Source organism: Myxine glutinosa, unplaced genomic scaffold (genome assembly GCF_964187855.1).
Source record: "Myxine glutinosa unplaced genomic scaffold, kmMyxGlut1.1 SCAFFOLD_2337, whole genome shotgun sequence".
In the NCBI taxonomy this organism is placed as follows: Eukaryota; Metazoa; Chordata; class Myxini; order Myxiniformes; family Myxinidae; genus Myxine; species Myxine glutinosa.
In genome coordinates, this window is record NW_027618432.1 from 35896 (window position 1) to 51732 (window position 15837).

At 45.0% G+C, this 15837-nt stretch overlaps 1 protein-coding gene across 1 annotated transcript; it reads right to left on the minus strand.

Annotated features, from left to right (window-relative positions):
* Window positions 1-900: 900 nt before the first annotated feature.
* On the minus strand, window positions 901-14015 carry LOC144889297 (chloride intracellular channel protein 4-like; the record flags this gene model as incomplete). Its single annotated transcript, XM_078769402.1, has 3 exons — window positions 901-1088; window positions 1939-2045; window positions 13890-14015. Coding segments are annotated over 3 exons (421 nt in total), but the record flags the coding sequence as incomplete, so codon positions are not given.
* Between the last annotated feature and the right edge of the window lie 1822 nt (window positions 14016-15837).

Genomic DNA, 15837 nt, shown 5'->3' on the forward strand with positions numbered 1-15837 from the left:
ATCAATATTTGTGTCTTTCAGAGCGTAGATGTCAAATTGTTTACAGACGACAGACAGACAGACAGACAGACGGACGACGGACACTGGGTGTCGACAAAAACTCAGCTGGACATAGTCCAGTTGAGTTTTTTAAAAGTACAACTACAAAACCACACCACCACAACCACCACCCTGAAAAATTTGGTTGGTATGCGGCAAATGTCAATTATATTGTCTCACCGACAGCACAAATACGTTTAATTACAGCTAGAACAGCGCTCGGTAGAACACATAGCTCGGATCTGGATCTGGACCTGAACAAAAATCGAATCGGCTTGTTCTGGACACCTACCCAACTCATTGACCTAGTTTTGTCACAACTCGTCAATAACTTTATGGTATATCGTGCTATTTATCGTTTTACACTCAATGGTGTCGATTAATTTACAAAATTTAAAACATCTCTTATGCAGAGCAGGTTTGGATCTTCATGAAAATCAAATCGATTCCTCTCTGTCACACATCCTGTTCGTCCGAATCGTCCATAACTTTTTGAGATATTGTGCTACATATTATTATTGGCCCGAACTCAAAATGGTGAAGAATCACTTGTAAATTCTAGTATCCAGATCTGGATCTTCACCAAAATCTAATGAATTTGTCCTCACATACCAAACCTTTCGACCAAATTTCGTACGAATCCGTCCACAACTCTTTGAGATATCCTGCTCACAGACAGACAGGGGTGAAAACATAACCTCCGTCCATCCACCTTAGGTGGTGGAGGTAATAACAATATGGTCATAATGATACAATTTTATACTGAAATTCAATCAAAAATCAAGTTGATATTAAACCCTAAGATTTGAGTGAGTGAAATCCTCATTAATCTACTTCCTATACAAGTACATACACCACACTTCAAACAGGCAAACGTGTTCTCACCCTGATAACATTCAGTTTGGGTAGGAGAGTGCAGTCTGCCTGTGTGAGATGGTTTCCATCTAGAAACGAACGTTTTGATGGACCTTCACCAGGTTCTCTGGGCAGTGGACTCGTCAGGTACAAATCAAGGATCTCCAAGGTATGCATGAGTGCCCGCTGCTGTGCTATAGCCATAGAACCGGAAAGAAAACACAAAACCAAAATGGACAATGTGAAAATGAATGTTTGACTGAAATTATCATCTCTGAAAAAATTCTCTGAAAACAGATGTGTTTCTGGGTCACTGGTCATCATCAGTGTAGAGTTTATTTACCAGAAATTGAGCTACTAACCTGTCCCTCTTAAGATTATATCTATAGATGACACATTAAATGTTGAGAGCATTGACTCTGTGCCACACCAACACTTGACTCCAAACATCATGACCAGTGGGACATCTGCCACCCGTCCATCCTGTTTGCGCATCAATTATATAGTTAAGCGGCTTTCTGAATTTCAAGCGGGAAAGCAGATATTAAAGATAAAGTGCACTTTTGGCTTAGTTGCTGTCAGTTAAAGACACAGAGACATCCATTGCACATAATCTACATAAAAGTGGCTTTTGCTTGAATTATTCAATAAATAAATCAATTAATTGAAGAATGCGTGAGCAGTACTCGTACTCTTTAAAAACTGTGTGTACAATCCAAGTCCCACTCTCCCTCCCCCCAAACTCCTTTCTCCCGGCTGAGGTACGCACAACTCGCACAGTCCCAGGTCCACCACTCTCCCAGCCGAGGGAGCGAAGCTCGACTGGCCAATTTGTATTTACGGATATTTTCATTTATGGAGTTTTGTGATTTTTTCTCCTGGAATTGTGTTTTGGAGTTACATCAGTATGTGAAATTTATACTTTCTAGCCCATCTAGAAGGCACTAAACATTTATATCAGTGAGTGAGTGGTTATGTCATGGAGCTTTATCTATAAGATACACATCTATAAATGGATTGAGGTGTTTGCTGGAATGTTTGTACCAGCATTGCTCGCCAGGCTGGTGTTCCGAATGTATGCCGAAAATCTTGAGAAGATGTCACGACCTGCAGAGTTTGATCCTGGGTACTGCACCGCCAGCTTGGGATACCTTGAAGGAAAACAGGGTTGTGAAAGGCAGAGACATGTGCAGTTAATTTGAGTGTTTTTGAAAATGCAAAATAAAAACGAAAGGTAATTTTTTTTATAGCAGGGCTGTTTGGGGGGGTGGGGGGGGGGAAATATAGATATGATAAATAAATAAACTAAAACAATTAAAATATAATAGATATTTAAAATAGGAGAGAACAGAAAGGAGAAATGTGAAGGGGAGAGAGAGAGAGAGAGAGAGAGAGAGGAGGAAAATGAGGAGGAAAGATATATATAAAATAAAAGTGGAAAAACAGAGTGGGGAAAAAGATTTTTCACGACAGCGGATCTAACTTTCCACCATCAACTTTTCCATCCTCACCAAAGAATCATGCACTTAAATCTATCTGGAAATGGGAGAATGCCATCAAACAGGGGACGAAGGCACTCCAGTGGTAGAGTGGCAACAATATTCAATATCTACCCGACATAATCAAGGATACCCATCACATCAACCTGGACTTATTCAATCTCTTCCCCACATAATCAAGGATACCCATCACGTAAACCTGGACTTATTCAATATCTACCCGACATAATCAAGGATACCCATCACGTAAACCTGGACTTATTCAATATCTTCCCAACATAATCAAGGATACCCATCACATGAACCTGGACTTATTCAATCTCTTCCCAACATAATAAAGGATACCCATCACATAAACCTGGACTTACTCAATCTCTTCCCCACATAATCAAGGATACCCATCACGTAAACCTGGACTTATTCAATATATACCCGACATAATCAAGGATACCCATCACATAAACCTGGACTTACTCAATCTCTTCCCCACATAATCAAGGATACCCATCACGCACCCAGGATCTTATTCAATCTCTTCCCAACATCATCAAGGATACCCATCATGTAAACCTGGAATTATTCAATATCTACCCGACATAATCAAGGATACCCATCACGTAAACCTGGACTTATTCAATATCTACCCGACATAATCAAGGATACCCATCACATAAACCTGGACTTACTCAATCTCTTCCCCACATAATCAAGGATACCCATCACGCACCCAGGATCTTATTCAATCTCTTCCCAACATCATCAAGGATACCCATCACGCACCCAGGATCTTATTCAATCTCTTCCCAACATCATCAAGGATACTCATCACGCACCCAGGCTCTGATTCAATCCTCTACCCTACATAATGAAGGATACCCATCATGTAAACCTGGACTTATTCAATCTCTACCCTACATAATCAAGGATACCCATCACGCACCCAGGATCTTATTCAATCTCTACCCTACATAATCAAGGATACTCATCACGTACCCAGGTTCTTATTCAATCTCTACCCTACATAATGAAGGATACCCATCACGTACCCAGGATCTTATTCAATCTCTACCCTACATAATCAAGGATACCCATCATGCACCCAGGATCTTATTCAATCGCTTCCCTACATCATGAAGGATACCCATCACGTCCCCAGGATCTTATTCAATCTTTACCCTACATAATCAAGGATACCCATCACGCACCCAGGATCTTATTCAATCTCTACCTTACATAATGAAGGATACACATCACGTACCCAGGATCTTATTCAATCTCTTCCCTACATAATCAAGGATACCCATCATGCACCCAGGATCTTATTCAATCTCTACCCTACATAATGAAGGATACCCATCATGTACCCAGGATCTTATTCAATCTCTACCCTACATAATGAAGGATACCCATCACGTACCCAGGATCTTATTCAATCTCTACCCTACATAATCAAGGATACCCATCATGCACCCAGGATCTTATTCAATCGCTTCCCTACATCATGAAGGATACCCATCACGTCCCCAGGATCTTATTCAATCTTTACCCTACATAATCAAGGATACCCATCACGCACCCAGGATCTTATTCAATCTCTACCCTACATAATGAAGGATACACATCACGTACCCAGGATCTTATTCAATCTCTTCCCTACATAATCAAGGATACCCATCATGCACCCAGGATCTTATTCAATCTCTACCCTACATAATGAAGGATACCCATCATGTACCCAGGATCTTATTCAATCTCTCCCCTACATAATGAAGGATACCCATCACGCACCCAGGATCTTATTCAATCTCTACCCAACATATTCAAGGATACCCACCATGCACCCAGGATCTTATTCAATATGTAACCTCCATATTGCTTTCATTGCAAAAATAAATTTTGAGTGCTTTATCATTCAGAAACCGTTGTGGCCTGTTTCAAGTTCCATTGCATTGCTGCACGGACCGAACAGCAAGAAAAAGGCAAGCCACAAAGTATACCAAAACAACAACCACAAAGGTTTATCTCTCGAGTTCTTTAAAAGTGAAATTCAAGTGGGAAATTGGTGAATTAAATTCAAATATTTATCAAGCCACAGAGCTCACAAAATGTGTTCACAGCTAGAACCAACATGGCAGAGTTCCGAACATGAGGTTTGATTCGATGTTGGGCATTTTGGGGTTTTTTAAAATCGGTATCTATATATAATGAAAGCAGATCGCACAAAAAGATGAAAAAAATGTTTATTAAATAAATTTAATTAAAGAATACCAAATGTGCCCAACCAGTTCCACCAGGCATGAAAAAAGGCCTGCAACAAAATGGCGGCTTAAGACTCCTGCGAGGTGACAGTAGACTGACCAAGATGGCGCACCGCAATCCTGGTAAGGATTTCTTTTGTATTTTGATGATGATCATCTCGCTGATTATCTTCAAAAGGTGTGTTTAAATTCACCCATACATCCGGTTTTCATTCCTGCACTCCCGTGGAGGTCCGTTCATATGCGTGCAAAGCTTGGGGCCGCTAGGTTTCATGGTTTTGGAGTTATGGAGGAGACACACTGATACACAAGCACACTTTATCTTTTATTATTATAGAGATGGTTGGGAGACAGTGGCCATAATTATATAATAATATGATCCCTGACAAAAGGAACTTCATTGCAGGAGAAGGCCATCAGCACCTGCACAAGGGTTGCCAACCGATGGCTGTTTGTCCATGCTATATCCTTTTTAAATTCTGAGCATCAAGCAAGTAAGCAACAAGTAGCATTTTCAAATCCATTGGTAAACTAGAACGCCACTCAGTAGAGCGCATATTCCCGCCGTGGGTTTAGTTGGAATAATACTGTTGTGGTTTTTAGAACCCTCCACTTTGTAAATATTGTAATATCCCTTATAAATAATCCCCTGTAAATATTCCCATTTTTGTGTAAAGGTCAGAGGTCGCACCCTAGCTCGGTCATATTGCAACACGTAGGACACCATAGGCTTCTTCTTTAGTTATCTCATTAGTGTGTGTTCTAGTTAAGGATCTGTTCCCAATAGTTGAATCTGCGTTGCATTAATCAAATAAGATAGGCCCATTTCGCTCATTATGCACTCTCTCTCTCTCTCCAAATTATCATGTGGCTGGGTTAGCAGCATTCGCTGCATTGAGCCATCATCGCTGCCTCAGCGCTGGCTCCAAACGCCATTGAACACGAGGTCAGGCTTGGAGAAGAAAGGGGCGGAGCGGCAAGAACGAGGTGTGGCCACGTCAACTCACCACCAGGGCGTGGCAGGTAAGCCCCCACCAGCCAACCAGGGCTGAGGTGAGCTCGTTAGTGGGCGTAGCCCTATGAAGGCGGCTTGATTTCAACGTGCGATCATATAAGCACGAGCGCCAAGCCCTTTGACGGACTGCGCGAGGGGAGGTCATTGTGAACGAACTGCGCGGGGAGCGCTCAATTGATTGTCACTGCATTGAGCGATCTGCGCGAGGGTACCCTCTGAGACGAACGTTGGGCGAGAGAGAGTTGGCCCGAAGATTATGTACGCAGCATCCCAGTCCCTCGCATAATTATAAGGTCCGGTCGTGCGCCAACGACACGCGAAGCTGCCTGCCATTCTTTGCGGCGGATCCGGAGCCTGGACCGGACCCCATCACCTGGACCTTTCATCCCTGCTATTCCCCATTTGTGTAAGTGTGTTTGTACTGTCCTGGGCATGTGATAAAATAAGAGTGTTTAAGGATTGCCCTGTGTATCTGCTTCTTCCTCTTCCTGTACAGTCTTACCTTTCGTTTCTTCCTTGGTTTTGGTTTTGTACATAATTAATAAACCTGTGTTCTTCCTTCTTATTCTTTTGGGTTTCCTCTCATCCCGTCGCTTTAGTGATTTCTCCATTGATATACGTGGCACGATTTGGCCAACGCTCAGGAACGGGTTTGTTTTATTGCTAACGGCTCGAGCCTCGGATTGCTAAACCGCTCGGCAATCTTCCATCTTGTCCGTGGCTCGAGCAGAAGTATCGCCCTGCTTTGCAGAGAGTTTGGTAAAGGTATCTGGGAACCCGTTGACCAGTCACCCTGGTCAACCTCAACCCCGCAAAGGAGCGCGATATCTTCTAGGACTCGGACGGCCAGCTTCAAAGACGAGGGGATTAAACATCCCTCGGTAAGGGGGGCGCCGTAATCCGAGATCCGCAACAATTGGTGTCGGGGAGTGGGATTGGACCCGAACCACAGTTTTTAATTCATCTAAAAAATTTGGTCGAAAAAATTAGGAGAGGCCAAAATTATTTTTAAAACCCAAATTAAGGTCGTGCCATGGATAATCAAGGCGATTGGATGCCGGTAGGGGAGAATGAGGAGGTAGAATCGACCCAGGACCCCAGGGAAGAGGTGGGAGTAATGCAGGAGGAAAGCAAAGAAGGTGCGGTAGCGGGGGTTGCAGGTGCACAAGATGGCGGCACCTCACACGTGGCAACGAGGGCCGCGCCCGCTGCACAAATCGGGGGGATGAATGTGCAGGACCTCATGGCGCAGATTCATGCAGCCATACAAATGGGGAATATGGGATTGAGAAATGAATTGAGGAATGATATGGCAGACCAAATTGGCAGACTAAAAAATGATTTGGGAAGCAAATTGGGGGGATTAGGAAGCAAATTGGGGGGAATAGGAAGCAGATTGGGGGGATTAGGAAACTAAATTGAGGGGTTTGGAAACAGAATGAGTGACCGCATACAAAAATGTGGGGAGAACCGAGACCACATGGCAGGCGGGAGAGGCGCATCGGTACGCAGCGAGGTAACGCGACTCGAGGAGCGCGGGGTTGAGCGAGGCAGAGCAGAGCGCAGTTAAAATGACCGGGATAGAGATCGCGACCTGGGGTATGGGGAAGCCGGCGACCGCCGAAGTAGAAAAAATTGTAAGCGCGCCAGCGGTCGTCGGGCTTCACAAGGAAAAATAATTAATTCAAATTGGAAAAGAAATAGTGGAAATTGGGTTAGAAAAGACGCCGGATGTAGAAAAGCACTCGCGACAGGGAGAAATGGAATGTGCCCAAGGTCCATGTTCGCATCATGATGCCGTGCTTATTAACCCCAATGAAAGTTTGCAGGTGGTGGAGGAACAAAGAAGAGGAAGCGCCCAGGTGAGTCGGGTTGTGTTTGGTGCAAAAAGAATTTTCGCGTGCTTGGGGTGCAGGCGTAACCCGGGAGCTCGTAAAAGGTCCGTGGTGCGCGTTATGAATGGCAATGGCACGCGTGTGCGAACGGCGCCGAAGCGCAAGTGTGATACCGAGTGCGAGGGAGAATGCACGGCAGAGTGTGATAGTGGGAGTGATTGTGATACAGAGGGTGAGTTGGTTGTGGCGGGTGTGCGAGAACGCACACCTGAGTTGGTTGTGGCGCATGTGCGGGAGGGCACATCAGAGCGCGTGAGTGGGTATGTGCAAGAGTAAGAGTGCACACCGTGAGTGTGGTAAGAGTGCACACCCACGAGTGAGTGGTAAGAGTGCACACCCACGAGTGTTACGGAGGACGTAACGGAGGAGAGGTGTGGAATGGAGTCTGTGAGCGGAATGAGTGTGCCTGGGTGGTGTGCACGGAGAGAGAGGGCGGTGACGAAATGTACGGAGTGTATGGAGACACCTGGATGTGTGAGTGTAAAAGGGGTCGCGTATGCATGTGAGCATGCAAGTCAAGCATCGACGTTGACCGGGACAGCGTTTAGGCCGACGTATAGCCGACGCGAGCCCTCGGTGCACGGTGTTCGTTGTGTACTGGGGGAACCGGCGAGGGTCGTAATCACGGCGGTTTCAAAAGAACCGCCGTGCGCGATCCGCGCCGGGCCCCGCCCTGCACGGTCGGTTCCGCGCTTTGCCAGGCAAAGCGGGCGGCCCGATTTGAGGGGAGGTAGGAGGGGCCGGCGCGGCGCCCCCTTGTGATGGTGGCGCTCCACCCGGGGAAGGCTGGGCCATCGCGCGTGGCAGCACAAAGCCTTGCACCGGGATGGTGCCTTGAGCCTTGGCCCGACGAAACCTCCTCCCCTGAATCGAATGCCGGACGGACTCAACCTACAGTAGACCCAAACCACCCGCATGCATTGCTCAGCTTTGCGAAGCCGAGCTGTAAAGAATGCATGGACATACCGAGGAGGCTCAGATATAGCGGACTGTGATGATGATGGTGTTATTGTTTGGAATTGATAGGGAATTGGCTTGAAATTACTAGTGATTCGAAATTCGGAATAGTGATGGTTGGAAATTGATACCCAGTATCGGGGGGTGATATCCCTACCATCCCTCACACGCCTGGGGCAAAGGAGCTATATTTTTATGGGGATTGGCTGTGTAAACTAGCCCGGGAGGGTTAGGTTAATGATTCGGGAAATAGCTGACAATAGGTAACTGTAGCTTTAAGTAGCGACATTTATACCTGTAGTGGGGACGCAGAATAGCTTAGTTTGGATGATAACGATGAGGGAGTGATTAGTATAAGGGAAGATGGGGAGCACGAGTTTCAGAAGGGAGTAGTCAGCTTAGATGATGCTGTGTGTTTGTGGTGAGGGTGATGAAGTGAGGCAATGCTCGTGAGAGATGTGTGTCATTGCTTGGATTGAGTGAATGTGCCTGGAGGAAAGGAGGGTGCAAGTGCCACCAGGTGTGTGTGCACAAGGTGTGCAAGTGAAAGTACAGGTGTATGGAGAATGGTTGTATGGAATAGATGGTATGGAATAAATGGAGTATGGAATCGATGGTGTGGAGTGAGTAGTGTGGAATATGTGGAGTGGAGTGCATGGTGCGGAAGAGTGGATGTGGGAAGATGGACCCCTTCACGAATACCCGGGGAGGGTAGTTTAAAAGTAGGTAGAGGGAGTAGGTAAATTGTGGTTGGATATTGACATCTGTGGTGCGAGAGAAGCAGAGTACTGCTTTGAGGGGTGCATTAGTGGAGTAAATTGGCTGGGCGTGTGGCCTGTTAGTACGTATGGTTAAATGGGCACTCCGCCACTGTTAGTCTGTCGGCCAGGTGAGGCCGCAGGTAGGCTCTGGGAGCCAGTAGAGTTCAATGGGGCCTGAGGATCCGGAGGACGGACCCGGGTAGCCCGACGCCAGAGAGGGCGGTAGTGGGGTGAGAGTGCCAGAGGGCCTTCCCCATGTAGGTTAGGGTAAGGAGCAGGTAAGCTCGGGAGACAACTACAGTGGCGGAGGTGTGCAGGTGAGCAGACCTGCTGGGAGCGCCACACGACCCAGCCCTGAAATTGTGTGAGGGCACAGGGAGTAGGATCGGGGGAGTGAGACCCAAAATTGGTGAGCACCACAGTTTGGTCAATGGGAGTTCGGTTCTTAGAACCACATAGTGTAAAATGGCCAATGGTTTTGCAGGGAAAGTACCCGGCTAGAGTAAAAGTTTTAAAGTCATTTAGAAGGTAGTTAGGATTGGAAGTCTCTTGGCACCATCTGCATCCACTCACCAGGGTGACAGGACTCCCCACCACCGGTTTGTGCAAATGTCTGGTATGTAAGACGCATCATGACGTGGGTGTGACATTGCTCATTGTTCCATCTCTTCCTCCTTATGAGAGATTGATGGTAAATTTGGAATAGAGGGATTAATGAGAAATTGGGATTGATGACGAATTTGGTATAAAGGGGAGATATGGGGAAGACAAGACGTAGCGACGAATTTGTAAATTGTGTAAATACGGGGTAAGGGCAAGGGTAGATTAGGTGACAGGGGGGGAACGTATGGTAGGGACGAGCTTTCTCGGCTCGCTCTCCTGCGCACCTCACCTCTGCATTACCTTGTGTTGATGTGTGCTCTTGCGCCTTGCACCCCGCTAACCCTGCTCTGTCGTCTTTCCTCACTCATGGACCGTGGTCTTTGTGTGCAGAGGGGAAAGTGTGCAGGTGTCGCAGTTGTGTGCCCGCGCCCTCACTGCTGCCTGCCTGGATCGGTACCACACGTATGGACCGCACGTTGTTGTGGCCAAGCACCACCATATGGACCACAGGTCTGTGGCCAAGTACCACATTCATGGACCCCACATTTTGGGGCCTGGCACCTCTGCTGGGGACCGGCTATTGTGGCCAGGGAGAGCTTGCTTGCGGACCACGGTAAAGGTGGCACCTAAGCCATGCAGGTGGACCACCTTAGTTGGCCCCTGCTGGCCATAATTAAAGAAATGGACATGTTTTGTGCCTTCTTTTTAGTACCAACTAGGCAGCAAGCAAGAAGTCGTCCAGGAACATCGGCCCAGCAGCCAAAAACATCGGCCCAGCAGAGAAGACATCGCACGTCATCTGCTGATTATTATTTGAACTGTGATGACTGTGCACCGGATGGTGCTTTTTGGCATTTTGGTGCTTTGGTGCTTATTGGTGCTGGTGGTATCGGTGCAGTGCGGTGTATGCCTTTCCTCTTCTCAAAAGATCTTCTTTTTGTTTCCAAAAACACAGGTCCTGGGTTCGCGTGTAAATACCAACTAGTGTCTTTGTAAATAATGCTCCCCACCGTCAATGTGTAGTTTGAAAATTAATTCCGTGATTCTGTTATTCTGTGGGCATGAGTCTGATAGACAGAATGCAATGCAGCAGGCGGGACATACTTAGTTGTTTTTAAAAATGTCGCACTCAGGGTGAAGTTAATAGTAGAGGGTTACCACACCTGAGTGTCACACTAAGTTAAAGTTCTGTCGGGCCGGGACGGCCCTGGAGGTAATGAGGGTGGAGTGTTGTGGTTTTTAGAACCCTCCACTTTGTAAATATTGTAATATCCCTTATAAATAATCCCCTGTAAATATTCCCATTTTTGTGTAAAGGTCAAAGGTCGCACCCTAGTTAGGTCATATTGCAACACGAAGGACACCATAGGCTTCTTCTTTAGTTATCTCATTAGTATGTGTTCTAGTTAAGGATCTGTTCCCAATAGTTGAATCTGCATTGCATTAATCAAATAAGATAGGCCCCATTTCGCTCATTATGCACTCTCTCTCTCTCTCTCCAAATTATCACGTGGCTGGGTTAGCAGCGTTCGCTGCATTGAGCCGTCATCGCTGCCTTAGCGCTGGCTCCAAACGCCATTGAACATGAGGTCAGGCTTGGAGAAGAAGGGGGCGGAGCGGCAAGAACGAGGTGTGGCCACGTCAACTCACCACCAGGGTGTGGCCGGTAAGCCCCCACCAGCCAACCAGGGCTGAGGTGAGCTCGTTAGTGGGCGTAGCCCTATGAGGGCAGCTTGATTTCAACGCGCGATCATATAAGTGCGAGCGCCAAGCCCTTTGATGGACTGCGCGAGGGGAGGTAATTGTGAACTAACTGCGTGGGGAGCACTCGATTGATTGTCACTGCATTGAGCGATCTGCGCGAGGGTACCCTCTGAGATGAACGTTGGGCGAGAGAGAGTTGCCACAAAGATTATGTACGTGGCGTCCCAGTCCCTCGCATAATTATAAGGTCCAGTCGCGCGCCGACGACACGCGAAGCTGCCTGCCATTCTTTGCAGCGGATCCGGAGCCTGGACCGGACCCCATCGCCTGGAACTTTCATCCCTGCTATTCCCCATTCGTGTAAGTGTGTTTGTACTGTACTGGGCGTGTGATAAAATAAGAGTGTTTAAGGATTGCCCTGTGTATCTGCTTCTTCCTCTTCCTGTACAGTCTTACCTTTTGTTTCTTCCTTGGTTTTGTACATAATTAATAAACCTGTGTTCTTCCTTCTTATTCTTTTGGGTTTCCTCTCATCCAGTCGCTTTAGTGATTTCTCCATTGATATACATGGCACGATTTGGCCAACGCTCAGGATCGGGTTAATTTTATTGCTAACGGCTCGAGCTTCGGATTGCTAAACCACTCGGCAATCTTCCATCTTGTCCGTGGCTCGAGCAGAAGTATCGCCCTGCTTTGCGAAGAGGTTGGCAAAGGTATCTGGGAACCCGTTGACCAGTCACCCTGATCAACCTCAACCCCGCAAAGGAGCGCGATATCTTCTAGGACTCGGACGGCCAGCTTAATAGACGAGGGGATTAAACCCCCCTCGGTAAGGGGAGCGCCGTAATCCGAGATCCGCAACAATACGTTTTGTCTAACATCCCCTCTCCCCAAAACAATAAATGAAAAAGAAAGTAAGCCCTAACGGTCAGAGAATTTGTTTTGATATATCTCGGGATTAGAGGAGAAAAACATCATTTAAGAATAAGAATAAAAGCTTTAATGCAGTAAAACAGAAAAAAATCTTTCCCAAAAAAATTCCTGGATCCGGAATAATATCCTGAGCTTCACCAAAAACTAATCAATTCTTCCTTATCCCAAGGGCAATCATCCCACCAACTTTCATCCAAATCCGTTCAGAACTTTTCCAGATATCTTGTTCACAAACACACACACACACGGACGGACAGGATCGAATGCGTTACTCCCTGGCAGGAGTAATAAACCCGAAAACCGCAGAGCCAGAACCAGAATGATTTCTTTGGCCTGGGAAGGCCATGCGAGGTTCCTTCTTCTTCAGCCTCTAACAACCCTGGGTGAATATGCGATCTTTTAAAAAAGAGTTGGAATTTTGCCAAATCTGTTTTATTCGTTTGTTAATATACCTCAGCCATTGACAAATCTGGAACTAAGTCTTTATAAGTTCATCAAATACTGACACCGTGAATGAAATTCGCTTAGATAAATGTTGATATCTCTTCTGAGGTTAAAAAAAACAGTTTTAAAGCATTATACGTATCAAACGATACATTTTATGAAACGGGGAAACCTAATACACACTTTGGTCGTTTTAAAATGACAGAATATGTCTTTATTAGAAAAGAAAAAAAAAAGAACCTTGAAGACGACGCTGCTAACAAAATACACCGCTCTAATGCGTAACCACGAGTTTAAACGACATTTACAACAAATATGAAAACTATTTTCATATCACAATGTTAAATATAGAATATATAGAAGATAATGTTAAAAAAAAATGAGCCCTGTCTTCCAATGGTAAACAATCCTTCAAAAAATTCCTGGATCCGGAATAATATCCTGAGCTTCACCAAAAACTAATCAATTCTTTCTTATCCCAAGGGCAATCATCCCACCAACTTTCATCCAAATCAGTTCAGATCCTTTGCAGATATCTTGTTCACAAACACACGAACACACACACGCACACACACACACACACACGGACACGGACACGATCGAATGCATTACTCCCTGGCGGGAGTAATAATAACATTGATATTACAATGAATAAATTCATGTTACATGTTGTGTAGTCTTTGTATCTCGACTTTGAAGTGTTATCATAACTAGGATGCTAAAGTTACGTATTGCTCAAATTACTTCATACGATGCCAGGCATGTATGACTGACTGCTGTCATATATGCTCGACATAACTGCTTCCATTGCATTGTTTATGAAAGTTGTTGCATTCTCCATAAGGGAATACACCATGGTAGCCAAACATTCAAGCAGGTATGTTACAGAGAGAGAGAGACAGAGACAGAGACAGAGACAAACAAACCTTGGAGGGCAAAGGATATCTTCAAGGAACTCTTCAATCTTGAGTGTGTCTGTTTTCACTCCACCATTGAAGGTCAGGAAAGGTGGCTGGGTACCAGGTGCTAAGTTGGCAAGATTAGCAGATTTTCTGGAAGAGTAATTAAAAAAACAGTTTTGAAATCTCTAGAGCAATTATTTATTTATTTTTTTGCTTTGTCCCCACACACATCCCTTCTTCCCTTGATGACAAATTTCAATGGGTAAAGCTCAAAACTGAATTGGTCGTTCAATAACAAAGTGGAACATTAAAGTTGAGATGTGCTCGTCATGTTCAGAAAATACACACATCCATGCTGTGAGACACACCATGCAGAAAAACACCTCACCACCACATAATTAAAAAACACCTCATCACCACGTAATTATAAATACCTCACCACCACATAATTAAAAACACCTCACCACCACGTAATTAAAAACACCTCACCACCACATAATTATAAACTCCTCACCACTACGTAATTAAAAACACCTCACCACCACATAATTAAAAACACCTCACCACCACATAATTATAAACACCTCACCACCACATAATTATAAACACCTCACCACCACATAATTCAAAACACCTCACCACCACGTAATTATAAATACCTCACCACCACGTAATTCAAAACACCTAACCACCATGTGATTTAAAAACACCTCACCACCATGTGATTTAAAAACACCTCACCACCACGTCATTATAAACTCCTCACCACCACATAATTCAAAACACCTCACCACCCCGTAATTATAAATACCTCACCACCACATAATTCAAAACACCTCATCACCACGTAATTCAAAACACCTCACCACCACGTAATTATAAATACCTCACCACCACATAATTAAAAACACCTCACCACCATGTAATTATAAATACCTCACCACCACGTAATTCAAAACACCTCACCACCACATAATTAAAAACACTTCACCACCACATAATTAAAAACACCTCACCACCACATAATTAAAAACACCTCACCACCACATAATTCAAAACACCTCACCACCACATAATTAAAAACACCTCACCACCACATAATTATAAACACCTCACTACCACATAATTCAAAACACCTCACCACCACGTAATTATAAATACCTCACCACCACATAATTCAAAACACCTCACCACCATGTGATTTAAAAACACCTCACCACCACGTGATTATAAACACCTCACCACCACATAATTCAAAACAACTCACCACCTCGTAATTATAAATACCTCACCACCACGTAATTCAAAACACCTCACCACCATGTGATTTAAAAACACCTCACCACCATGTGATTTAATAACACCTCACCATCACGTCATTTAAAAACACCTCACCACCACATAATTCAAAATACCTCACCACCACGTGATTCAAAACCACCACAACGTTATTAAAAACACTTCACAACCACGGAAACAAAAGTTTTAGGGCGTCGTTAAGTGAGAACACAGACACTGCCCAGATGTGTTGATATATAGACAAATGACTGTACCCGAGTTGCCGTTTTGTCATGGTTTAAACCAATCATAATTCAAACAATACTTCAAAATATTCAATATTCAAATGTATTTGTAATATACGTGATATCACATTTTATAAACAATTGAAGTTGAAAACTTAAGTTGAAAAAAAAGATTTTCCCCCAAAAAATAAAATAATAAATCCCAGCCAATCGGTCCTCGGCTTCCTTCTCAGCCTTCCTTCCACCAATCAGAGGGAAGCTTCTTGCCCCACCCTCTACCAATCGGCGGGCTTCATCCTGCCTCGTCTCCCTATTAGTGGTGTCTCGTCCAATAGCTGCCCTCTGGGCATGTCTATTGCCTGCTTGCTCAATGTTTTATCGCCATGTTGGCGCAATGCGTGGGCGCTTCCTGCCTGCACTTCCGGTGAGTTTTATTGTGGGGGGAATTT